The sequence below is a fragment of the Dendrobates tinctorius genome, unplaced genomic scaffold, assembly GCF_039654945.1.
Source record: "Dendrobates tinctorius isolate UK_male_01 unplaced genomic scaffold, ASM3965494v1 ptg000114l, whole genome shotgun sequence".
Lineage (NCBI taxonomy): Eukaryota > Metazoa > Chordata > Amphibia > Anura > Dendrobatidae > Dendrobates > Dendrobates tinctorius.
In genome coordinates, this window is record NW_027361782.1 from 3,025,460 (window position 1) to 3,051,476 (window position 26,017).

Here is a 26,017-nt window from a genome sequence, read left to right on the forward strand (position 1 = left end):
GATTCCCAGATTACTAACCCGATTGTTCCCCTAGTAGCCCGGATAACGATGGACCGGACAATGAGGGAAAGGTATAGAGGTATCACTGCCCCCTCCTGTAGAGGGTTTTACCCCCGAACTACAGAGAGCCGTAACCCCGGACTGACTGCCCCCTCCTGTAGAGGGGTTCACCCCCGAACCACAGAGAGCCGGAACACTGGACTGACTGCCCCCTCCTGTAGAGGGGCTTCACCCCTGAACCACAGAGAGCCAAAACCCCTGACTGACTGCCCCCTCCTGTAGGAGGCTTCACCCCGGAGCCACAGAAAGCTGCAACCTCGGTATGACTGCCCCCTCCTGTAGAGGGGTTCACCCCTGAACCACAGATAGCCGAAATCCTGAACTGACTGTCGTCTTCTGTAGAGAGGCTTCACCCCCAAACCACAGAGAGCCGGAACACTGGACTGACTGCCCCCTCCTGTAGAGGGGCTTCACCCCTGAGACACAGAGAGCCAGAACCCCTGACTGACTCCCCCTCCTGTAGGGGGCTTCCCCTCTGAGCCACAGAGAGCCAGAACCCTAGTGCCCCCTCTTGGAGAGAGAATTCACCCCCGAACCACAGAGAGAAGGAACCCTCGACTGACTGCCCCCTCGTGTTGAGGGGCTTCACCCCTGAACCACAGAGAGTTGGGCCGACAGGACCAAGGCATCAGATGGCCTCCGCCCAGAAACCGCGGTTCCGAGCATCAGTGACTGGAAATGTCGAGGTAGCTATTTAGGGAGGGCTAAATTAACCCTTCACGGTTGATCCAGTGATTTCCAAATTAATCCACAGGGCGTTTATAGCAACTGGGAATGACCACACGGAGACGGGGGTCTCTGTACGGGAGGATCGAGACAGATCACTAGCCCCCTTTATTTTAGTCACTTCTTTTATAATATTTTGCTTAATTATGCAAAGTTCTCAACTACCAATAGCATCATTTCACTTTATTAGCCAATAATATTGCAAGAAAACCGGAAACTGCATATATGTCCGTATCCAAATAGCATAGAAAGTAGTATAATGGCATATTCTTCAGAATTCTACACCCCGGTTCCCTTATCTTGCACCTGATGGGAACAGTCTGGTTTCATGACAGCCTGAACTTTTTCATCCTAATTACAAAAATGTATCTTATAGCAACAAAAATGGAGAAACGAAACCTTCAGAGAATGGAGAAAATGAAACTTCAGCTCTGATTTTAGTTTTAACCCTTCACAGAAACCGACAGCCTACATGACGAGTGAGATCACCCATGTCTTCCAGCTCCAAAAGATATAACCCAGCTCTGGGATTCTGAAACCAGATTCTTTGTAACCAGCTCCAATCAGTTTCAATATCTATCTATCTATCTATCTATCTATCTATCTATCTATCTATCTATCTATCTATCTGTCTGTCTGTCTATCTATGTATCTATCATCTATTTATTATCTATCTATTATCTATCTATGATCTATTATCTATCTATTATCTATATATCATCTATAATTATCTATCCATTATATATATTTATTTATCTATCATCTGTCCATTATCTATCTTTGATCTATTATCTCTCTGTCTATTTTCTATGTATCTTTTACCTATCTATGATCTTTTATCGATCTACCAATCTGTTTATTATCTATTTATGATCTATTTATCCATTATCTAAGTATTATCTATCATCTATCTATCTATCTATCTATCTATCTATCTATCTATCTATCTATCTATTATGTATCTATTTTCTATGTTATCTATCTATTATCTGCTTATTATCTATCTAGTATCTATTATCTATTATATAGCTATATGTTTTCTATCTATTATCTTTCTCTATGTATTATCTATCTATTAGCTATCCTTATAATATATATGTAAGATCTATCTATTATATATCTATCTACAGGGTGAGCCATTTAAATGGATACACCTGCGTAGGCCATGTATATGGATACACCTAAATAAAATGGGAATGGTTAGTGATATCAACTTCCTGTTTGTGGCACATTAGTAGTATATAGGAGGTAGAAAACTTTTCAAGATGGGTGGTGACCATGACGGCCATTTTGAAGTCGGGCATTTTGAATCCAACTTTATAAATGGCCCACCCAGGTCTATCCATATAAATGGCCCACCCTGTGTTATCTATCTATCATCTATATTTATTATCTATCTATGATCTACTAGCTATCTATTTATCTGGTATCTATTTATTAATATATCTATTATCTATCTATTATCTATCGATCTACGATTTATTTATTATCTAGCTATGATCTATTATTTATCTATTATCTATCTACATTAGCTATCATCTTTCTATCTATATATCATCTATTATCTAGCTATTTATTATCTACAGTATATATTATCTATCTCTATCTATTATCTATCTATTAGCTATCTAATATATATTTAATATCTATCTATTATCTAGCTATCATCTATATTTATTAGCTATGATCTATTATATGTTTATCTAGTATCTATTTATTTATATATCTATTTTCTAGCTATTATCTATCAAACTTTCTACCTATTATCTATCTATTATCTTTCCATTAGCTATTATCTATCATCTATCTATTATCTATCTATTTATTATCTATCTATGATCTATTATTTATATGTTATCTATTATCTATATATTATCTATATTATCTATCTATTGTATATCTATTATTTATATTATCTAGCTATGATCTATTAACTATCTATTATCTGTATCATCTATTATCTATTATCCATCTATTATTTATCTATTATCTATATTATCTAGCTATGATCTATCATCTATTATTTATCTGCCTATTATCTATCTACCTATCTATTATCTATTTATTATCTATCTATTGTCTATCTATTATCTATCTATGATCTATTATCTATCTATTATCTATCTGTCTATTATCTATATATCTATTATCTATCTATTATCGATCTACCAATCTATCTATTTATTATCTATCTGTTATCTATCTATTATCTATCTATATTATCTATCTAGTCACTTCTCACGGTCATGCCATGAGTCAGAGTGCTCAAGGAGTCTAAAGGCCCTTTCACACATAGCGATCTCGCTAGCGAGATCGCTGCTGAGTCACAAGTTTTGTGACACAACAGCGATCTCACCAGCGAGATCGCTGTGTGTGACAGCGATCAGCGACCGACCCCCCTGCCGGTAAAGCTGATCGCTCTGGGAAATCTCTGGACATTTCTTTCGTCGCTGATCTCCCGCTGGCCAGCACGCATCGCTGTGTGTAACAGGCGGGAGACCAGCGATCAGCGATAAAATAATTAAAAAAAAATAAATATTACTATTCTCACCTTCCGACGTCCCGCGCAGCATTCCCGCCTTTCTCCACGCTCCGGTCCCAGTAATCCTTTGCAAGAATGACCGCGAGACTTCACGATCCCGCGAGAACGGACGTCATCGCGGTAATTCTCGCAAAGGATTACTGGGACCAGAGCGTGGAGAGAGGCGGGAATGCTGCGCGGGACGTCGGAAGGTGAGAATAACAATATTTTTTATTTTAATTCTATTTTTGACATGAATCAGCGCTGAACACAGTGATGCCGCACGCGCGGCGTCGCTGTGCTAATCGCTGGTGAAGCTGTCTGTTTGACAGCTCACCAGCGATCACATAGCGACTTACCAGCGATCCTGACACGTTGATATCGTTGTCGGGATCGCTGGTAAGTCGCTATGTGTGACGGGGCCTTTAGGTCAGAAGCCAGGAGGGTACATCATAAACAGAAGGAAGATACAAAAGCGTAATCAGGTAACATTCCGAGGTCAGAGCTGAAGAGGTTAAACAGGCAGATGGTCAGAACGAAGTCCAAGGTTAGGTAACAGATAAAGCATACAGAACTCAAGGCACAGGGAAGCACAAACCTCACTTATTGAATGTTCGTCTGGCCGTGGTCTGGGAGTAGCTGCTCAGTTAAGTAGGCATGGCAATTACCTGGGATAGTGAACACTTGGAGACAGCCGATGCTTCCCAGTCACAGATTGGCTAGTCGAGCTGTCAGTCAACCCACTGACAGCTCAGCATGCCCCTGAGCCAGATTTGATAACCATGCTGTCAATCAAAGTACTGACAGCTTCAGCACGCCCCTGTACCGGATTGGATAGCGGAGTTGTCAGTAACTGCATCCCAGACACCCTGAGAGGTGGAACCGTGACAGCACACCATCTTCTAGCGGGGGCCACTGGACTCCCCAGGGAATTTTGGATAGAAAGCCCTGACTAACCAATTGGCCTTCACATCTCGAGCAGTGACCCAGGATCTCTCCTCTGGTCTGTATCCCCTCCAGCGGATGAGGTACTGGAGGGAATTACGGACCCTCCGAGAATCCACAACCCTCTGAACCTCATACTCCAGGCCACCGTCTACTGAAATCGGAAGAAGCGGTGATGAGGGACACAATGCAGAAGGGACATACTCCTTTAATAGGGATTTATGGAATACATCAGGGATGCAAATGGATGGAGGAGGCTTTAATCTAAATGCCACGGGATTGACCACCTCTAGGATCTCATATGGACCAATAAACTTTGGGGCCCAATTTCGCCGACGGAACTTTAAGTTTAATGTTCCTAGACTACCACCAAACCGTATCCCCAATCTAAAAAGCAGGACCCAATGACCATCTTCCTTCAGCCTTTCCTTTTTGGTGAATCTGGGCAGTCCTAATATTCTTTTGAACCTCCCTCCAGACATCCCCAAGTCTCTGCACGGCGACCTCCACCCCAGGGCATTCAGAGCTAATCCTAGAAAATTTGCCAAAATGGGGATGAAAACCATAATTACAGAAGAATGGTGAGGTTCTGGTAGATTGATTTACTCGACTGCAGAAAGAAAACTCAGCGAGAGGTAAGACTGTGGAGACCCACGTGTCTCAAACAGTGCCTTCCCCCCTCTCACCAGTCCCGTAATGAAAACACAGACAGGCCTAGATGGGTTGAAAGAGGTCGGTCACAGTTTATTAAATTGGTAAGCAGAGAAAGGCACTTACATGTCATAACGGGCTCATTGCCGAAGGCCCTGTCTACGACAGACAGGCGAGCAGGCCAATGAGCGGTTAGAAACCTTTGCCCTTCTCCACATTTTCCGCTGTAACTTAATATCATTAACAAGGTTTTCGTGTTTTTTTGTTTTTTGTTTTCATTTTTATGTAACATACTATTATTATGGCAATTTAAAGCCTGTAGAATATCTAGGGGAGGGAGGGTGGAACAAAAGTTTCCAGCTGTCAGTCGGGGGGGAAAGAGAAAGTCACTGACTCCGGACACCTGAATTTAACCCATGTAGGTGTGGCTGGACGCCGCTTCCCCTTTGATCCCATTGGTCAGTTGGGCATCCCAATTAGTGCTCCACTTGGGGAGTGATGGAAGGGGGGAATTGGGCACTGAACAGCATTTTACTCTAACTTTAGCCATATGAGCTCCACAATCAGAGGCACGTTCCTAATTTTGTACCATGCCTGCCAGACTGTGGAGACCCGTGTCTCAAACAGTGCCTTCACCATTTGCACAACTCCCGTAATGAAAACAGACAGGCCCAGATCGGTTGAAACAGGTTGGTCACAGTTTATTAAATTCGTAAGCAGAAAAAGGCACTTACATTTCATAACAGGCTCATCGTCGAAGGCTCTGTCTGCGACAGATGGGCGAGCAGGCCAATGAGTGGTTACGAACCTTTGCCCTTCTCCACATTTTCCACCACGGAGGATCATGTGTATGACCTACACAGGACTCCGACCCCCACCCATCGACATTAGGGCCTGTTAGACTCCGTCCTGTAAGCTGGACAGAAATATGTCAAGACCAATGTCTGTGAGATGAACTTCATCCGGTCTTAATAGTGCTGAGTTATCACCTTCCAGCCGGTGGTGACGAACCACAATACCATGTCTTCCCCTCACGAATTTCGCCATCCGTGCATTGATCTTCCTCCTTGAACGTTCTATGGCTTTTGTGTCCTTTTCGCTGCGCCAGAAACAGGTAAAACATTCAATGTCTGTCTTCATTACTGTATAGAGATCAGCGATTTTGTGTGTGCATAAATCATTGCCACCGGCGTCTATCACTAATATTACGGGCCCATTGGCCCTACTGGAGATGTTGACTACCTCCGGGAAAACATGTTGCCATTGGAGCCCTCTGATGCCTCTCCAGTTGACCTCTAGTCTCTGGAAACCTAGTTTTTTTTCCTCCTGGACGAAGCGTGTCCCTTTTTGGCGCCTAGTAGACATATAAATGACCTAATACCCAAACTGCGAGCTTACAGTCGCATGTAAGAGACAAAATGCATTACTTCAGCAAATAAAGTCTTATATATCTGGCAAAGCATGCGGATTTCCATCGACCCATTCACTGCACTTCGGCCGCCGTACTCCGACCCTTGCTGCTTTGGTGGCTGCACCAATTCGGAAAGAATGCGTCCCGTATTCCTTTGGACTGGCCCCGGCTTTAGCAAAACACTTCTTGAAAATTGCCTGAAATTGATACTTGGTAAGGGGGGACCCGTCTGTATGTGAGAGGAAAAATCTGCTTGCGTGTCTTATTAATGCGTAGCGTTTGACTATTTTTAGTGGGCATACTGGGCCATGGTTAACCAAGAACCATGTGACCTTTCTGAAGGGACCGCCCTTGGATTTACGCACGCGAATGCGCAGAGCGTCGCTGCACATGACTAAGTCTTTGTTGATTAAACTACCATCCGTCGCTGTTTTTGAAGGCGGCAACAATTCGCTAATGCCCTGCGTGCCGAAAAAAGCGATATCGATGGCTGCTGATATGAGGATCGCCTCGTATTGCGACTTGCATACTTATGGGGCTATTGAAATAATGTCATGCAATAAACCAAATGAAATGGGGCGATGACGTTCTTGACTCGGTTGAAGCCTTTTCCAGCCTTTAATGGCTTGTTTGATGAAAAAGAACTTTGTTACATCCACCCACCCCATTAGTTGAGAGAAAATGGCTATTCCCGTTAATTGTCGTTGTGCTGATGTACCCAACGCCCCCCTTTCTTTGAGCTGAATCAAAAATTCCGTCAACACTTTGCATCTTGCTCGGTCACGCTTATCGACAAGCCTACCCTGAATCGGAGAGCGCCACTCCTCCCAAGCCTTTCCATAGGCCTGCCAGGTAGCCGGTGCTGGATCACGCCCCCAGCTTGATGTGGTCCAGAGCTCTGGCAAGCTGCCTTTGCACCATTGGTTATTGTTTATTGCTGCAAAACCCTCATTGTTACGTACTCCTACCGCGAGCCCAAGGTCCTTGCTTGACATCTCTTTTGCCATGACGCAGGTATGGCCATAGTTGGATTGTAGGAATGTTTTCCAGACTAGTAAGTCTGCCTTCAACGAGGGAGTGATCCTAATTCTATGGCCAGGCTGGGTAATACCCTTTGTTGCCAACGATAATCGGCGAGAGAAGGCTCTTCCGACCGGCATTACGCGGCTGGCGAATGTCAGCAGACCCAACAAGGACTGCATCTGTTGGAGGATGACCTTTTTTACCTCACAAAAACCTTCCAACATATGTAGTGTTTTCTGTATTTTTTCTGCTGGTAAGTGAAATACCATTGAATTGGTGTCGATTTCGATGCCAACATAAGGCAATACATTACATGGTCTGACTGTTTTTTCGGGTGATAGCGGTACGCCGAAATGCCGGAGCAGAGTTTTGAATTTTTGCGTCCGACAAAAAAAAATCGTCGAGGTAGAGAGTCAGAGAATTACTGCCTGTTTCATAACTGACTGCCCAGTCCAGGAAAGTACTGAATAGCTCGAAATAATGAGGCGAAATGGAAGATCCCATCGGCAAGCACATGTCAAAATAATAGTGCGGCTCCACCTTGCAACCTAACAGGTGGAAGCAGTCAGGGTGCACGGGTAATTGGCAGAATGCCGACTCTCTGTCTGATTTTGCTAGCAGCGCGCCGCGCCCAGCTGTGCTGACTAATTCTACTGCCTTGTCAAAAGACGCGTATGTCACGGAAGCTTCCTCTTTTCGGTGTGAGAGGTGATGGATCAGACGATATGGATCCACTTACCCTATGCACCTGAATTTAACCCATTTAGGTGTGGCTGGACACCCGTTCTCCTTTGATTCCATTGGTCAGTTGGGCATCCCAATTAGTGTTTCACCTGGGAAGTGATGGAAGGGGGGAATTGAGCACTGAACAGCATTTTACTCTAACTTTAGCCACATGGGCACTCAAGTCAGAGGCACGTTCCTAATTTAGTACTGTGCCTGCCAAAAAGCTCGCCAAAATTTAGATAAATAATAGACCATAGATGGATAATAGATAATGGACAGATAGATAATAGAATAGATAATGGACAGATAGATAATAGATAGATAACAGATAGATAATAGATCACAGACAGATAATAGATAGATTACCTAATGTGGAGATACTCTCCAGGTCATTTATCTCTCATATTGTAAGATTGCATGGGATCCTGCTGAACATTGTGTCTGATAAGGGAGTACAACTTGTCTCTAAATTTTTGAGAGATTTTTGCAATAAACTAGAGATTTGTCATTTTCATCTGCTTATCACCATGAAACCAGTGGTCAGACTGAGAGGATAAATCAATCTTTGGAACAAATTTTAAAGTCCTTTGTGGCAGTTCGACAGGAGGACTGGTCTTCGTTTTGGCAGGCACGGTACTAAATTAGGAACGTGCCTCTGACTGGGGAGCCCATATGGCTGAAGTTAGAGTAAAATGCTGTTCAGGGCCCATTTCCTCCATTCCACTACTCCCCAGGTGAAGCACTAATTGGGATTCCCAACTGACCAATGGGATCAAAGGGGAAGGGGCGTCCAGTCACACCTACATGGGCTAAATTTAGGTGGGAAAGAGAAAGTCACTGACCAGGGCACCTGAATATATATTATTATCTATCTATCTAGCTATCTATTTATCTATTATCTATCAACTAATATCTATATATGTCTATTATCTATATATGTAGTATCTATCATCTATCTATTATCGATTATCTACCTATCTATTATCTATCTATTATCCACCTATCATCTATCTATTATCTGTAATACATCTATTATCTATCTTTTATCTCTCTATTTTCTATCTATTATCTATATATCATCTATTATCAATCTATCATCTATTATCGATATATCTATGATCTATTATCTATGTATCTACCTATCTATTATCTATTTATCTATTATCTATCATCTATTATCAATCTATTTTCTAATTATCATCCATCTATTATCTATTTTCTATCTATTATTTATCAAATATATTATCTATCATCTATTTATTATCTATCTATGATCTCTTTATTATCTATCTGTCTATTATCTATATATCTATAATCTATCTATTATCTATCTATGATCTATTATTTATCTATTATCTATTTATTTATATATGTTATCTATCTATTATCTATCTTTTATCTATGTATATAGTATCTATATTATCTATCTATCATCTATCATCCATTTATTATCTATCATCTATCTATTATCTATCTATAATATATCTGTTATCTATATATTATCTACCTATTATCTATATATTATCTATAATCAATCTATTATCGATCTATTATCTATCATCCACTATCTATTTATCTATCTATTATCTATATATTATCTATCATCTAGCTATTATCGATCATCCTATCTATTATCTGTCTACCTATTATCTATCTACTTTCTACTTTATTATCTATTTATCTATTATCTATCTAAATAGAAAAAACAGCAGCACAAACTTGAGCAGATTTTGGGTGCAATAGTCCTGAGTAATGCTGTTGTCCAGCGCAAAAATATAAATAGAAAAAAACCAGGCAGCACTCCAGTTAAAGGGAAAATTGTGGACTTTAATCCAGCGCCAAGTGGTGCAACGTTTCTATCTCACAGCACGGTCTTTGTCAAGCACAGTGTTACCATAGAATAGTGCACTTTTTATACATATCTCTTCAATTTACCAATATACAAAAATTAGCATATATTAAATATAAATCATAATCAAAGTGTATGAAAATTACATTGCAGTAAATATGAGAACCATCATACAGTTGTGGCCAAAAGTATTGACACCCCTGCAATTTTGTCAGATAATACTCAGTTTCTTCCTGAAAATGATTGCAAACACAAATTCTTTGGTATTATTATCTTCATTTAATTTGTCTTAAATTAAAAAACAAAAAAAGAATTGTCCTAAAGCCAAATTGGATATAATTCCACACCAAACGTAAAAAAGAGGGTGGAAAAAAGTATTGGCACTGTTCGAAAAATCATGTGATGCTTCTCTAATTTGTGTAATTAACAGCACCTGTAACTTACCTGTGGCACCTAACAGGTGTTGGCAATAACTAAATCACACTTGCAGCCAGTTGACATGGATTAAAGTTGACTCAACCTCTGTCCTGTGTCCTTGTGTGTACCACATTGAGCATGGAGAAAAGAAAGACCAAAGAACTGACTTGAGAAACCAAATTGTGAGAAAGCATGAGCAATCTCAAGGCTACAAGTCCATCTCCAAAGACCTGAATGTTCCTGTGTTTTCCGTGCGCAGTGTCATCAAGAAGTTTAAAGCCCATGGCACTGTGGCTAACCTCCCTAGATGTGGACGGAAAAGAAAAATTGACAAGAGATTTCAACGCAAGATTGTGCGGGTGTTGGATAAAGAACCTCGACTAACATCCAAACAAGTTCAAGCTGCCCTGCAGTCCGAGGGTACAACACTGTCAACCCGTACTATCCGTCGGCGTCTGAATGAAAAGGGACTGTATGGTAGGAGACCCAGGAAGACCCCACTTCTTACCCCAAGACATAAAAAAGCCAGGCTGGAGTTTGCCAAAACTTACGTGAAAAAGCCTAAAACGTTTTGGAAGAATGTTCTCTGGTCAGATGAGACAAAAGTAGAGCTTTTTGGGCAAAGGCATCAACATAGAGTTTACAGGAGAAAAAAGAAAAGAACACGGTCCCTACAGTCAAACATGGCGGAGGTTCTACCGGGTGAGTCATAAAGGACGGACGTTTTTAAACTAATCATAAAATCGTTAAATATTTATTAAATATAAATGTATTCACAGATTTGGTTACGTATACTAATAGCATTTGACAAATTCAAGTGTGGAAAACAACATCTGCCATGTGGTGGCCATTATCAGTGATGCATTTCCAAAGGAGTTCTTGGAAGTTGGCATCAACACGTTCCAACACAACTCTGTCGATTTGGGCAACTTCCACTCGAATAGCTTCCTTCAGTTCTTGTAATGATCGAGGCTTAAGCTTGTATACACGTGATTTGAGGTGACCCCATAAGTAATAATCGCACATGGACAGGTCTGGGGACCTAGGAGGCCAATTAATATCGCCAAACCTGGAAATGATGCGACCAGGGAAGAGAGGGCGAAGAACGTTCATTGTTGCTCCGGCTGTGTGGGCCGTTGCCCCATCTTGTTGAAACCACACACTAGAGATGGGGATATGTTGCCGTCGTAACTCAGGAACAAAGAAGTTATTTATCATGGCGATATAACGTTGTGAGTTCACGGTAACAGTATTGCCATTATCGCCTTCGAAAAAGTACGGACCGATCACGCCATATTTGCCCATAGCGCACCACACCGTTACCTTAGGGCTGTGCAGCGGTACGTGCCGTTCGTGGAGCCCCCGGTGGTCGTTTGTTCATTAGTGTACCTCGTGTACGGAGTGCTTCAACCCAACGTAGGATAGTGTTACGAGCGGGAACAGCTTGATTTCTGTGAATATTGAAATGACGCCGAAACTCACGCTGAACGGCTGTGATACACTCATTATTCTTGACAAAACTGTCGTACGCAAAAACGCGATGTTCTATCGTCCACGGCACCATAGCTTAAACTGAAACTAAAATAAAAACAATGCTTTCACCTCACAAACATAACCCCGCCTCCCGCACATCTCTACCTCCACCTGGTGGTGAGTTATAGCCACTTCAAATACATCCGTCCTTTATGACTCACCCGGTATAATGTTTTGGGGTTGATTTGCTGCCTCTGGCACTGGACTGCTTGACCGTGTGCATGGCATTATGAAGTCTGAAGACTACCAACAAATTTTGCAGCGTAATGTAGGGCCCAGTGTGAGAAAGCTGGGTCTCCCTCAGAGGTCATGGGTCTTCCAGCAGGACAATGACCCAAAACACACTTCAAAAAGCACTAGAAAATGGTTTGAGAGAAAGCACTGGAGACTTCTAAGGTGGCCAGCAATGAGTCCAGACCTGAATCCCATAGAACACCTGTGGAGAGATCTAAAAATGGCAGTTTGGAGAAGGCACCTTCAGATATCAGGGACCTGGAGCAGTTTGCCAGAGAAGAATGGTCTAAAATTCCAGCAGAGCATTGTAAGAAACTCATTGATGGTTACCGGAAGTGGTTGGTCGCAGTTATTTTGGCTAAAGGTTGTGCAACCAAGTATTAGGCTGAGGGTGCCAATACTTTTGTCTGTCCCATTTTTGGAGTTTTGTGTGAAATGATCAATGTTTTGCTTTTTGCTTCAATCTCTTTTGTGTTTTTTCATTTAAGACAAATTAAATGAAGATAATAATACCAAAGAATTTGTGTTTGCAATCATTTTCAGGAAGAAACTGAGTATTATCTGACAGAATTGCAGGGGTGTCAACACTTTTGGCCACAACTGTAGTGTTTACAATATAAAGGGCATGTTAGAGTGCAAAAAATTATATCCAACCGTACCTACAATCATTGATACAGCTAGATTGTCAATGATTAAAAGATGTGAAACACCTATGTGATATTTAAAATGCATAAACATTATAAATCACCTGGAACACTCAGACCCGTACATCATGTTGTAGTTCCACCATAACAGCATTCTCAGAGCACAGCTGAACATGTCAGTAGTCATATACTCCGAATGGCCACTCGACAGTGATGTCAGCGATGATATCAACGCACAAGCTCACTAGGCATTTCCACGCCCTGCTCCACCATTACAAGTGCTGGCAACTATGCCCACACTGTATTTCATAAGAAAAAACTGCAGTTATTCACAAAAGAGATAAATCTCAATACTTAAATGGAATGGAGCACTTGTAGTGATCGTATTAAGTGATGAACTGGACACCCAAAACATTCAAACCAATGGCTGTGCATAAGCTACAAGCACTACGCCACATGCCCCCTAGAGGACAGAGGCGGAGTTCCAGCACACAGCCAGCAATCACAGAGGGGATTAACCCCCTGTGTCACTATCTATAGCTATCATCTATCTGTCTGTCTGTCTATCTATCTATCCATCTATTATCTATCTATTTATCTATTATCTGTCTATTATCTATCTATATGTTATCTATTATCCATCTATCTATTTATTTATCTATCTATTATCTATCTACCATCTTACGATTATCATCTATCTATTTTCAATCTATTATCTATCATGCAAAGAAATGCAAATAAATTTATATACTGTAATGTATACAATGTGATTTTCTGGATTGTATTTTTTATATTCTTTTATTCTTTCTCTCGTTGTTAAAATTAACCTACCCTTAAAATTATATACTGTTGATGTCTTTGTCAGTGGGCAAACTTACAAAAGCAGCAAGGGATTAAATACTTATTTCCCCCACTGTATCTATCTATCTATCTATCATCTATCTTTTATCTATCTAGCTATCTATCTTGTTCAGTCTATTTCCAGTATCCACTGATCGCAGTGTGCAGAGGATGAGAGGTTAAGGCTGGCCGTGTCTATACTGGTTCCAGTCCAGAGCCTCTCACCTAGCCAAATCAGATCTCATACTTTTCACTGACGAGGGCCAATAGCCCGAAACACTGTGTCTGCAAATTGAGATTCTGATTTGGCTGTTATCCTAAGTCATATTACAAGACTCGATAAAGGGTTGATTGTGACTTGTAGGATCACTACTACCAATAGGTGGCGCTGTAGAGTAAAACTCGTCTTTCTTTCTGAAGAGGCAATTTGCATATTTGCAGTCACATTAGGTCCTTTGACCCTGAAATGACAGCAGCACCACAATTAACATATGACTGGAGGTCGTGGGGTAGCAGACCCCTCATTAGGACCCATGAAGCTTATTTCTTCCCGTAGATCCCGTAATTTACATGTTATTCAATTATCGCCCATACATTCGGTGCCGTCCAGGTACACAGATCGTTTGTCCTGAGTTCTTTGTGTAATGACATTTCCATCCAGATTGTGTTGTTGATTGTAGCCATTTACATCTGTCCGAACCCCACAGTACATGGCTCCTGCGGGGGCAGCGGGGTGTTGGACATTTCTTATCTTCATTTCCTCTCCTTGTCACATTCCAGTAGAGAAATATTAAAGTTGCCGTCGTCTCCTAGCATAATCTTTCCTTCTTTTTGGTTGGTCCAATGCTCGGGGGATAAATTACAGCTCATTGGAGCAGATACATGGCAGGGACTGATGACAGCCTGGGATCAGATCCCGGCTGAGATCTTCATGGCGACGGCTCTGAGTTCAGTCCACCTTTTCCTTTAACGTTATTGTGGCGCCCCTGAGGCTCAGTCGCCACAGAGGTACTGCACCTTCTCCTAAGTTGTAGTGGCCCACCAACTAGGCAAGTTGGGAACTCCTTTCCACACTCCAACACCTGCATCCCACACACAGGATAGTTCAGTAGGTCCACATAGCAGCTTCAGGCTGGGGGTAGCAGAGCACCCTTCGTGGAACCCTGCTTCGTAACACGAGATGTGCTGGGAGGTGGGTGGAGTTAGTATAAAAGAGAGGGAAGGTTTAGAATTGTAGGTCAGTCTGACAGAAGGTCAGAGGAGTAGGAAGTCACTCAGACAGGAATGAGGATCCCTGGAAGAGGGATGGAGGAAGGAGTGCTGCAGCTGCCTCAGTGACCTGAGCCAGCTGGCACGGGAAAAAGAACAGAAGGAGAAAGAGACGTAGAACTGCATCCTAAGCTTCCATAACAGAGAGAAGGAACAGTGCGGAACGAAGGAGTAGGAGAACAGAGAGAATTTGTGGGTTGGAAGAGGAACCCTGCCTATAGGTTCTCAGCGCAAGGCCGGGGCCCGGTCCCCGAGGTTGTATGGACACTTATGGTTCTGCAGCAGACACCGGTGGAGTAGTTGGCTGTAAATGCACTACTCCCATCCAAGACTTGGGACACAACAGCAACCGATTTGCGAGCCAGGACTCTGAGAGGAGTCCCCGATAGAGGCTACAGCTGTCTGTCATACAAGTAAGGTTCTAGGAACATGTGACAGGAGGAATTCCAGAGAACTACGGTACTGGAGCTCTTCACATTAAAAGGCGCAATAGAGGAGTTGTTCAGGAAAGGCACATGTTGGCGGAGTGTTGGAGAGGAGAACCCTGACTTGGCCGGGAGGTTGATTGAGTCTCTACCCCGGAGGATACTGCACGGAGGCGGGCACCAGTGGGTACCACAAACTGTGAGTAAAGCTTTGAAACTGCAAGCCCTGGTGTCCTCCATTCATTCGTCGCTAGCACCTTCAGCACCGCTACATCTGGGTACCAGCATCTATACCATTCTGCGCCTCTCCTCATCCATTGTACCCACACTGCCCTGGGACTACAGCTCCACCTGTGGGGAGCTACACCATCTTTGCTGCACCACACCACCAGTCCCAGCGGATCTGCACGCAGCGTTGGCTCAAGATCTTACTTGCCAAACACCACGGGTGGCGTCACGAACTATTCAACTAAGCTATAACACTATTGACATCACCGCCATTGATATTGGGCGCCCAGGGCCACGGACCGGGTCACCGCTGCTGTGACACATCCCCCTGACACCGGCCCGGTACCGAGTACCCCGCTGCCCTGGGTGTGAGGGCGACCCAATTTTTGGTGTCACGAACAGGATGACGAGACCCGTTGCCATCGGGTTCTGTGCGCCTGAGATTTGTGAGACTTTGTGCTTTTGAAAATGTGCAGAAGACCTGATTTAATAAACTGTAAAATGGACATTAGAAATGGCCGCTGGCGCGGAGAAGAAGGGCGTGAAGAGATGGGAGGTGCTAGGAAAAGACCGCGAAGAGTATTGGGCCTTCCCTGCCTGAATTACTATGTGACAGCGACATGGCCCACCCCCCGAGGGGTTCGTATACTGACTTGATATGGAGGCGCTGGAAGAAGACGCCGCCCCCGGAAGGAGGAGCAGGAGAAGCCAGTGGCGAGAAGGGGGCCAAGGCAGGAAGAACGCCATTTTGGAGAGTGAGGGAAGGAGGCCTGCGGAGCGCGGGGAAACGGATCTCCCTGGCGCCATGGCTGACGGCTCCAACCCGAACTCTGGAATGAACCGCCAGTAGCTAGAAGAAGAAATAGTCAAGCTGACCACCCGTCTGCAGCTGAGACAGGAGGCCTTGGAGCAGCTGAGACGGCAGCGCATCACAGAGAGGCCCACGCCTGCAGTACCTGCTCCACCGGTACCTGCTACCGCTGCACCGGAGCAGACACCACACCGCCAGGAGGCCCCAGGTACGTCTGATGTCCCAACAACTGGGAAGGCCCTGGGGTGCACCACGGTCGCAGTGGCTGGCCAGGTCATGCTAGATCTGGTCTGGGACTGGGATACCAGTCCCCGGGGGGAACACCGGAACCCCTGAAGGTAGTGCCGCAGCACCAGAGCTGTCAAGCAACCAGCCAGAATCAGGATGAGGACAGTTCCAGTTCGGCTTCCAGAACCCCAGGAGGGGACCAGCACTCGAAAATTTACAGTGAATCTCGTTGCCCAGGAGGGTTTGTTTGCACCAGTTGTGCCTTTTTGCTATCATGTTTTGTTTTTCTGGTAGCACTTTTGTTGCCTAGTTTTTGCAATGGCAGCGTTTTCACAATTTAAACTAGCGATCATGAACTTGGAGTGATCCAAAAACTTTTATTGTAAATAGTTGCACCTCTTTAGGTGCCCTCTCTTGGTTTTACATTTAGAGACTCTTTGCGAAGATAATGTTTTTGCATGGACACTTTTCGAAGATGATGTCTACCTCAAAGGACACTGCAAGAGATCCCGGCTGGGAGCGGTGTCCAGCACCTTACAAGAATAACTGTTGAATGTTTTACTGTGAAGTATTTGATAATGTGTTTATTGAGTATTAGTAACTGAGAAATGGCTTTTATAGAAGAATTAGGAATGTCTGATATAGAGATGAGTGATGTGAATTAAGAATTGAAAGTAGACAGGTGACAGACCAGGTATTTGCGGTCAGTGTCTTGCGTCTAGAAGAGACAGTGAAAGTAGAAAAATAAATGTGTACTAGAGAGAGAGAAAAATGAGAGAAAATGTGTTACAGAGAATAGCACTTTGAATTAAGAATTGCGCTTAGAATTAAAAAGTTTAGATAGAATCTAAGATAGAATTGTTTGTAACGTTCAAGATGAATACCTCCTATACTAGGAAGATTAGTATAAGAAAAGTTGTTATGCATTACAAAATTTTTGTATGTTTCTTTGCTGTCTACTTTGTTATCTTGCAGCCCGTGGACGTGCTGTGTTTAACGGGGGGTATGTGGCGCCCCTGAGGCTCAGTCGCCACAGAGGTACTGCACCTTCTCCTAAGGTGTGCCCCATCAACTAGGTAAGTTGGGAACTCCTTTCCACTCTCCAACACCTGCATCCGACACACAGGATAGTTCAGTAGGTCCACATAGCTGCTTCAGGCTGGGGGTAGCAGAGCACCCTTCGTGGAACCCTGCTTCATAACACGAGATCTGCTGGGAGGTGGGTGGAGTTAGTATAAAAGAGAGGGAAGGTTTAGAATTGTAGGTCAGTCTGACAGAAGGTCAGAGGAATAGGAAGTCACTCAGACAGGAATGAGGATCCCTGGAAGAGGGATGGAGGAAGGAGTGCTGCAGCTGCCTCAGTGACTTGAGCCAGCTGGCACGGGAAAGAGAACAGAAGGAGAAAGAGACGTAGAACTGCAACCTAAGCTTTCATAAGAGAGAGAAGGAACAGCGTGTAACGAAGGAGTAGGAGAACAGAGAGGAGTTGTGGGTTGGAAGAGGAACCCTGTCTATAGGTTCTCAGCGCAAGGCCGGGGCCCGGTCCCCGAGGTTGTATGGACACTTATGGTTCTGCAGCAGACACCGGTGGAGTAGTTGGCTGTAAATGCACTACTCCCATCCAAGACTTGGGACACAACAGCAACCGATTTGCGAGCCAGGACTCTGAGAGGAGTCCCCGATAGAGGCTACAGCTGTCTGTCATACAAGTAAGGTTCTAGGAACATCTGACAGGAGGAATTCCAGAGAACTACAGTACTGGAGCTCTTCTCATTAAAAGGCGCAATAGAGGAGTTGTTCAGGAAAGGCACATGATGGCGGAGTGTTGGAGAGGGGAACCCTGACTTGGCCGGGAGGTTGATTGAGTCTCTACCCCGGAGGACACTGCACGGAGGCGGGCACCAGTGGGTACCACGAACTGTGAGTAAAGCTTTGAAACTGCAAGCCCTGGTGTCCTCCATTCATTCGTCCTAGCACCTTCAGCACCGCTACATCTGGGTACCAGCATCTATACCATTCTGCGCCTCTCCTCATCCATTGCACCCACACTGCCCTGGAACTACAGCTCCACCTGTGGGGAGCTACACCATCTTTGCTGCACCACACCACCAGTCCCAGCGGATCTGCACGCAGCGTTGGCTCAACATCTTACTTGCCAAACAACACGGGTGGCGTCACAAACTATTCAACTAAGCTATAACACTATTGACATCACCTCCATTGATATTGGGTGCCCAGGGCCACGGACCGGGTCACCGCTGCTGTGACACATCCCCCTGACACCGGTCCGGTACCGAGTACCCCTCTGCCCTGGGTGTGAGGGCGACCCATTATTGTTTACCAGCGAGCGCCGAGTCGACAATGTAAATGGAGATGGCCATAAATGCTGCTTCCCTGATTGAATAAATCGTGGATATATTTATGCCTAATGTGTTCTGTGTCATCTAGACTCCTGCTTATGTTGAACGGCTTTCTGTCCGCTCCTTCGCTCGCCGGCTCTGTCGTTCTACAACTCTTAAATTTCTCTGAGAAATCGAGTCACCACCTTATGAGGTGTGGGGGGGCAGTTTATGTTTTCGTCTTATATTTTATACATTGTAAACAATGTCTTATGACTTCACATTGATTATTTACTCAACTTAAAGGGAACCTATTGTAAGGATTGTGCTTAGTGACTACAGACACTGTCAGGTTGGCGCCATTGTAGTGATTAACATCTTGTGGTTCTTGTGTAATCAGTGTTAGAAGTTGTCAGTTAATGAGATGCTCGTCCTCCGGGCCACGGCTGTGGGCGGAGTATTATCTTCCTGCTCTAAGTCAGAGAAACCAAGGAAAAGCCAAGGAGAGACCTGCCCACAGCCCCGCCCACAGGCCATCCAAAGCCCCACCCACAGGTTGCCCACAGCCCTGCCCACCGACATTCCACAGCCCCGCCCACAGTCCACCCCGAAGCACAAACAGCATATTTCTATGGTGAGGGATGTTTGTTTTGGGCGGGGCTATGAGTGGCCTGTGGGCATAGCTGAGGATGGCCTGTGGGCAGGTGTTTCCTTGGTTTCTCTGGCCTAGAGCAGGAAGATAAGACTACGCCCACAGCCCTGCCTCAGAGCACGGGCAGCTCATTAACTGAAAACTACAAATCCAGATTACACAACAACCACAAGACTTATTTCATCACCAGGTATCATTGTAATCAGTATAACGGCACCGAGCAAACACTGTCTGTAGTTAGGCCGGTTACACACTAGCATTTGTATCCACAGCGTAGGGCTGCGTACTTCTTCCCTTAAGATCCGCCTACTTCCGCATGCATCCTGCGTACCTATATTTAACATTGTGTACGCTGTGACATGTGTTCAGGGCCAGACTGGCCATTTGGCAATTCTGGCAAATGCCAGAAGGGCCTGTCTGGTCATGGGCTGCCTTGTCTGCTACATTGTTAACAGAATCAGGGTTCTCAAGACAGTTAACAGTTGTGACAGAGCACAAAGTCGTTGACTCTGTCACTTACCCAGCAGGCCCGGGTATCATTAGAAATATTGATCTTGTAGTAAATCTTGCTTTCCTCCATCCAGGGTAATATTAGTAATATATCCCATCTGGTGCTTGTAGAGGTGGATAGCATGGGCCTGTGTGATTGCAAATGCCAGAGCTGAATTTCAGTACCAGTCCACACCTGCATGTGTTCTATGCGGATGCATTCCCTTGCGTCGTTTTGACGCAACATGTTAAATATAGGTACGCAGGATGCATGCGGAAATAGGCGGATCCTGAGGGAAGAAGAACGCAGCCTACGCTGCGGACGCAAACGCTAGTGTGTAACCGGCCTTACTGAGCACAATCCTGCTGACAGGTTCCCTTTAACTTTTCATTTTGCAAGTGACAAGTGCAATGCCTGTTTTCAGTGGGTCAGTACACAGACTACATGGGGTGCAGAGCATTATCCCCCTGTGTGCTGCTGTGTGAAGACCCCTCTGCCACACACAGTCTACCAGAACTGGTAGTGACACATGGTCAGGAGGGCGGTACTATCGGGGCCCAGAAGAAAGTAACATTTCATCAATATTGCCATCAATGTCTATTCACTCTGATGTAAAGCTGCACTCCGGCCTGTCTTTGTAGTTCTGCCCTGAAGCAGTGTCCCCAGTCCATGTACCCTGCGCCTGATATTAATCTTACCAGCCGTCATCTTCTGCTGTTTCCAGTGCCGCTCCACTCCCGATTTGTCACAGCTAATGGTCACAAGTGCTCAATGTAAGTCTATGAAAGCATCGTTCTGGCCTCCTTCTGAGCCCTTTCTGGTCTCCTTTTGGCTTGTTGTGGCTTCTTTCTGGCCTTCTTCTGTCCTGATTCTGGCCTCCTTCTGGCTTCATTGTGGCCTCATCCTGGCCCCTTTCTGGCCTCCTTCTTGCTTCTTTCTGGCCTCCTTCTGGCCTTGTTCTGGCTTCCTTCTGGCCTCCTTCTGGATTTCTGGCGTCCTTCTGGCCTGCTATAAGGAGATAAAATCATGTGACAACACCACATGGTGGAAATCACCATGTCCCCAAATGAACCCTGGAAAACCTCCAATATACTTCTCAGGGTTGTCACCTGACGAGTCGGGAGTGCGCTCATGGCACTGTGAGTGAACCTTCTTTGTCATTGTCTGCCTGAGTATTGGGAAAGATAGGAGACCGGGGTCTGCAGAGCCAGGCTCCTCTGACATCCAGCATCTTGTGCCCGATTAAAGTTTCTTACATCCAGCACGTCCTACTGGACACAAAGTGATACGTTGTTACACGATGAAGGGAGATTCTCTTCTTTCTGCACTTCAGTGTCTGTCACTCTGTAGGCAGCTCACACGTTGATGTACTGGCCTGCCGCAGAAGTGCCCGCCTTCCCCAGCTGTATCGGCCTGCCGCAGATGTATCGGCCTTCCGCAGCTGTACCGGCCTGCCCCAGATGTGTGACCTGCTCCAGATGTAACGGCCTGCCCCAGATGTGCCGGCATGCCCCAGATGTGCTGCCTTGCCCCAGATGTGTCGGCCTGCCCCAAATGTGCCGACTCGCCGCAGATGTACCAGCCTGCCACAGATTTGCTGGCCTGCCCTAAATGTGCCGACCGGCCGCAGATGTACCAGCCTGCCTCAGATGTGCTTGACTGACACCGATGTACCAGCCTGCTCCAGATGTACCAGAGTGCTCCAAATGTGCTGGCCTGCCACAGATGTACCAGTCTGCTCCAGATGTGCTGGCCTGCTGCAGGATGTGTCAACCTGCCCCAGATGACCAAGCCTGCCCCAGATGTGCCAGCCTTCCGCAGATGTGCTGGCCTGCTCCAGATATGCCGGCCTGCCTCAAATGTGCCAGCCTGCTGCACAGGGGCTGGCTGGCCCAGGTGGCAGGGAGGCAAATGCCCCCCCGGGCCACTACCCCAGCAGCTGTGTAAGGCCGGCCGCCTGATGGATGCACACGGCCATGTCTGCTATGCTGTGATGCGGCCGGCAGTAGAACGGCCACACGCATCAGTCTGTCTCATAAATTGCAGACCACGGCTTGTGAGACCCCAGCGTGCTCATGCAGGGGGCGCGATTATGTCATTGTCTTGCCACTCTACAGGCTGCAGTGCCGGGAATCAGGATGAGGTGAGTATAAACATTATTTTTTATATAAATAGCCTGTGGGGCCATCCTACTATACACTGTGTTCCAAATTATTATGCAAAAAATATTTCCTCATATTTTCTCTAAATTACCAATATGAATTGCAGTCATTGTTATTTTCCAGTCATCTAATATTCTAGTATAATTGCAATGTTTTTGAACAAACTGCCTATGAAAACAGTATATTTTTAAAAATAGGAAACACTCAAAATGCATGTTCCAAATTATTATGCACAGCAGAGTTTTCAACCTTTTTTTTTTTATTTTTGAACAAAAAATGGTCAATTGTGAAATTATAAGCATTATCAGCTTATTACAAAATGAAATCAAACAGTTTTCAAGTCAAAACTTTATTCTAGGTGATGTTACATTTGCACATAGGACCCCTTGTTCGAAAGAAGCTTCTGAACTCTCTCGTCCATTGAATTTGTCAGTTTTTGGATGGTTTGTGCTTCAGTTGTTTTGCATGTGGACAGAATACCCTCCTAGAGCTGTTGCTTAGATGTGAACTGCCTCCCGCCATCATAGACACTCCTTTTGATGATGCTCCAGAGGTTCTCAATGGGGTTGAGGTCAGGGGAAGATGGTGGCCACACCATAAGTTTGTCCTCTTTTGTGCCCATAGCAGCCAGAGATGCAGATGTGTTATTTGCAGCATGAGACGGTGCATTATCATGCATGACAATGATCTTGCTGCGGAAAGCACGGTTCTACCTCTTGAACCATGGCAGGAAGTGCTGTTTTAGAAACTCCACATAGATTATTGGAGTTCATTGTGCTTAGCCACGCCCCATCCTGCCTGAGCTCCCCCAGTTTCAAAACGTGCACAGAGATGGCTGGGAAAAGTGGAAATCTTGAGTTTTCTTAATAATTTGCAACATTTCAAGTAGTTTTACATCAGAAAACTACACAACAAATCTTTGTTCTTATTTGACTGTGACATTTAAAAAGGAGAAATGTGTGAGATTACCTTTGCGGTAAATGAAAACGCTGCAGTCGCCTGTCTAGTAACACAGCAAATTATTGTCATGTTTTAAAAATTTAAATTTGCAAAAAGTTATAAAAATGTAACAAAAACCTCGGGTGGTAGAGACGTCTCCACTGCAGATTACTCCGAGATCTGCCATGAAATCTTAAAATTATCTTCTCTTGGATTCCATTTAATGCAGAATTAGAAACCTGTGAGATTGGGGGCACAGACAGCAGGACATGGGGTCCCTACTGGGGCCATATTACGCCTCGTCTGAGTCATCATAGTCGCATCTTCTGTGTGTGTGTCCCAGATCTCATCTCCATCAGACGACCCGTCTCAGTTGTTGATGGTTTGCTGTATTTCCTTCTATGTTTGGTTCCTCGTGGATTTGATATCACTTTGGTTATAATAGAATTTTTTTTGTTTGATTTTCAGCATCTAAAAGAAAAGGAAAATGAAGAGCTTGATATCCAGTTAAAGGTGTTCGATGAGAACAGAGAAGATGACCTCCTGGAACTTTCCCACCGCCTCAGGGACATTCGCGCCGAGATGGAATATCCTTCTGATGTTTGTTGTCGCCTCCCATTATTCCATTGTTGTTTTACTCTAGGAAACATTGCGTTACTTCTGAGAAGTTGCCTTCTTTTAGGGGCCGTATCTTTATTCTTGGAGATGTCCCGTTCTGAGAACACGAGGCAGGAAACAGATAATCGCTCTGAGCTTCACACGTAACTTTTCAGTATGTTTTTGTTCTTTAGGAAGGGTCGTGCTGATGTGCAGAGCGGCATGGTTAGTACTGATTGATATCAGGCATTTTCTGGAATTTTCCATTATCTGCCTCTTTCCTGTTCTCATAGAAATTGGAACTTGGATACTAAATGCTAAAAACACCTAAACAGATAAACGAGAGGCATCCGTCTTTTGACCCACGTCTTCATCATCACTCTCCTGGCCCAACCACACCTCAATCATTAGGTCCAAAGACACTATCGGGGATGGTAATTCCCATCAGTCGCTGCTTGCACCTCTTGCCAAGCACAAGACTGATGGGTTTACATAGGACAGTATTGCGGGAGGCCGTCAGTCAGGTGACACGCAGATCAAACACATCAGATGCCAAGGATGTGACACATAATGACAGTGGAAGATGTATCTGGTCTGATCTGCAGACAATGGAGAAAGTGTTAAAATATTCTTTGTGTGTCTATTATAGCGGCAGTGTAGCTTAGATGATGGTCATATGGGTAGTAACGGATATAATTGCCCCAAATAACCAGCACCTTGGTAGAATTCTTCTTGTCCATGTGAGGTTGTCTTCTGTTGGACTTTAGGGACCATGTTCTGAAGGGAGCCCCTTTTTTGTTTTTCCAGCAGAGGTTCGATCAATGGTAGCAGGCTGAGACCCAGGGCTATAGTGATCCTGAGCCATGCAGAATGTGAAGGACTTGTGCTTCAGTTCGCCTCCAGGTGCCGCCCTCGCTGTTTGGACTTTTATGGAGAGTGAAAAGGCCGCTGCGTTCCGTATAGTTGTGGCCCTTTATCGTTAGTACTTGCTGCAGCAATGTCTACATAAGTGCATAAGTGAGACCATGTCCGGGATGGGGCTGAGCCAGGCCTTACTCTGCCCATTCTAGTGAGCACCATGGCCCAGTTGTCACCTCAGGTTTTGAATTTGGACCGCTTGGCCCGGCTTTGGGCTTGTTCGTTCCTTGATCAGCAGCCGCTGCTGCTTGTTGCCTTGGGTTCAGTTGGTTTATTATTATTTTAGCTTTGCCTTCCACTCTCTGGTAGATCAGAAATTTCCCGCTGTTCCACTATTTTGCGATAATCTGTTGTTTTCAGGGTTTTGTGTCGGCACAAATCTGAAAACTTGAAAACAAAAACCTTGCACAATAAATAATGTTAGAAATGTAGGCACCGGTGGGTGCACAACTATGGAGGAAATCAATTTAGATTGTATCCTGTCTATGTAAACAGGAAGAGCTGATAAGTATGGATCAAGGTATGCCGCACAATCCATCCACACATTTACATTGTGCAGCCACCGAACGCCTCTGCATGAGGCGCGGAGGGAAGGAAAGCCGCCGTGTTATCCACTTTACCGTAATGAAAGGAGAGCCGAGAGCTATCGAGTCCTCACAATGGAGAATGCAGCAAGCCAGGTAATCCGCAAACATGGTTAGCATTGATCTCACAATGAGGAGACCTCCAGGACCACAGATCACTTATGTGTAATGCAAATTGTAGGACGCCATGTCGGGGATTAGGGAGGACAATTCACGGGTATTAAATTCAGGCGTAAAAGCATCTGGGTTGACTAAAAGACATTCTCCAAAAAATGTACAGAATACCCCAAATTTAAATACTCCAAAATATGTACACAATACCCAAAATATAAGAAATTCTCCGAAATATGTGCAGATTGCTCGAAATATAAGAAATACTCCAAAATATGGACAGAATACACAAAATATATGCAATACTCCATAATATGTACAGAATACCTGAAATCTAAGAAATACTCCATATTATGTATAGAATACACAAAATCTAAGAAATACTCCATAATATGTACAGAATACCTGAAATATAAAAAATACTCCAAAATATGTGCAGAATAACTGAAATATAAGAAATACTCCAAAATAGGTACAAAGTACCCGAAATATAAGAAATACTCCATAATATGTGCAGAGTAACCAAAATATAAGAAATACTCCAAAATATGTACAGAACTAGATGGTGGCCCGATACGATAGCATCGGGAGGGCGGTAATGTCATGATGGGGGCAGGCTTTGCAGTGTTGAGAATTTCTCCCCCCATGTGCTCACCCACCTATCCACTCTCTCTTTCCCCATGT

General features: G+C 44.5%; 1 protein-coding gene across 7 annotated transcripts in view; it reads left to right on the forward strand.

Moving 5' to 3' along the window:
* DIAPH2 (diaphanous related formin 2) overlaps positions 1-26,017 on the forward strand; it is a 1,634,550-nt gene that overhangs the window by 351,013 nt on the left and 1,257,520 nt on the right. For all 7 annotated transcript variants that reach the window (XM_073589842.1, XM_073589844.1, XM_073589848.1 and 4 more), the window contains one exon: positions 23,592-23,710. In XM_073589842.1, the coding sequence (XP_073445943.1) occupies positions 23,592-23,710 (119 nt within the window). The remainder of the gene's footprint in view (positions 1-23,591; positions 23,711-26,017) is intronic.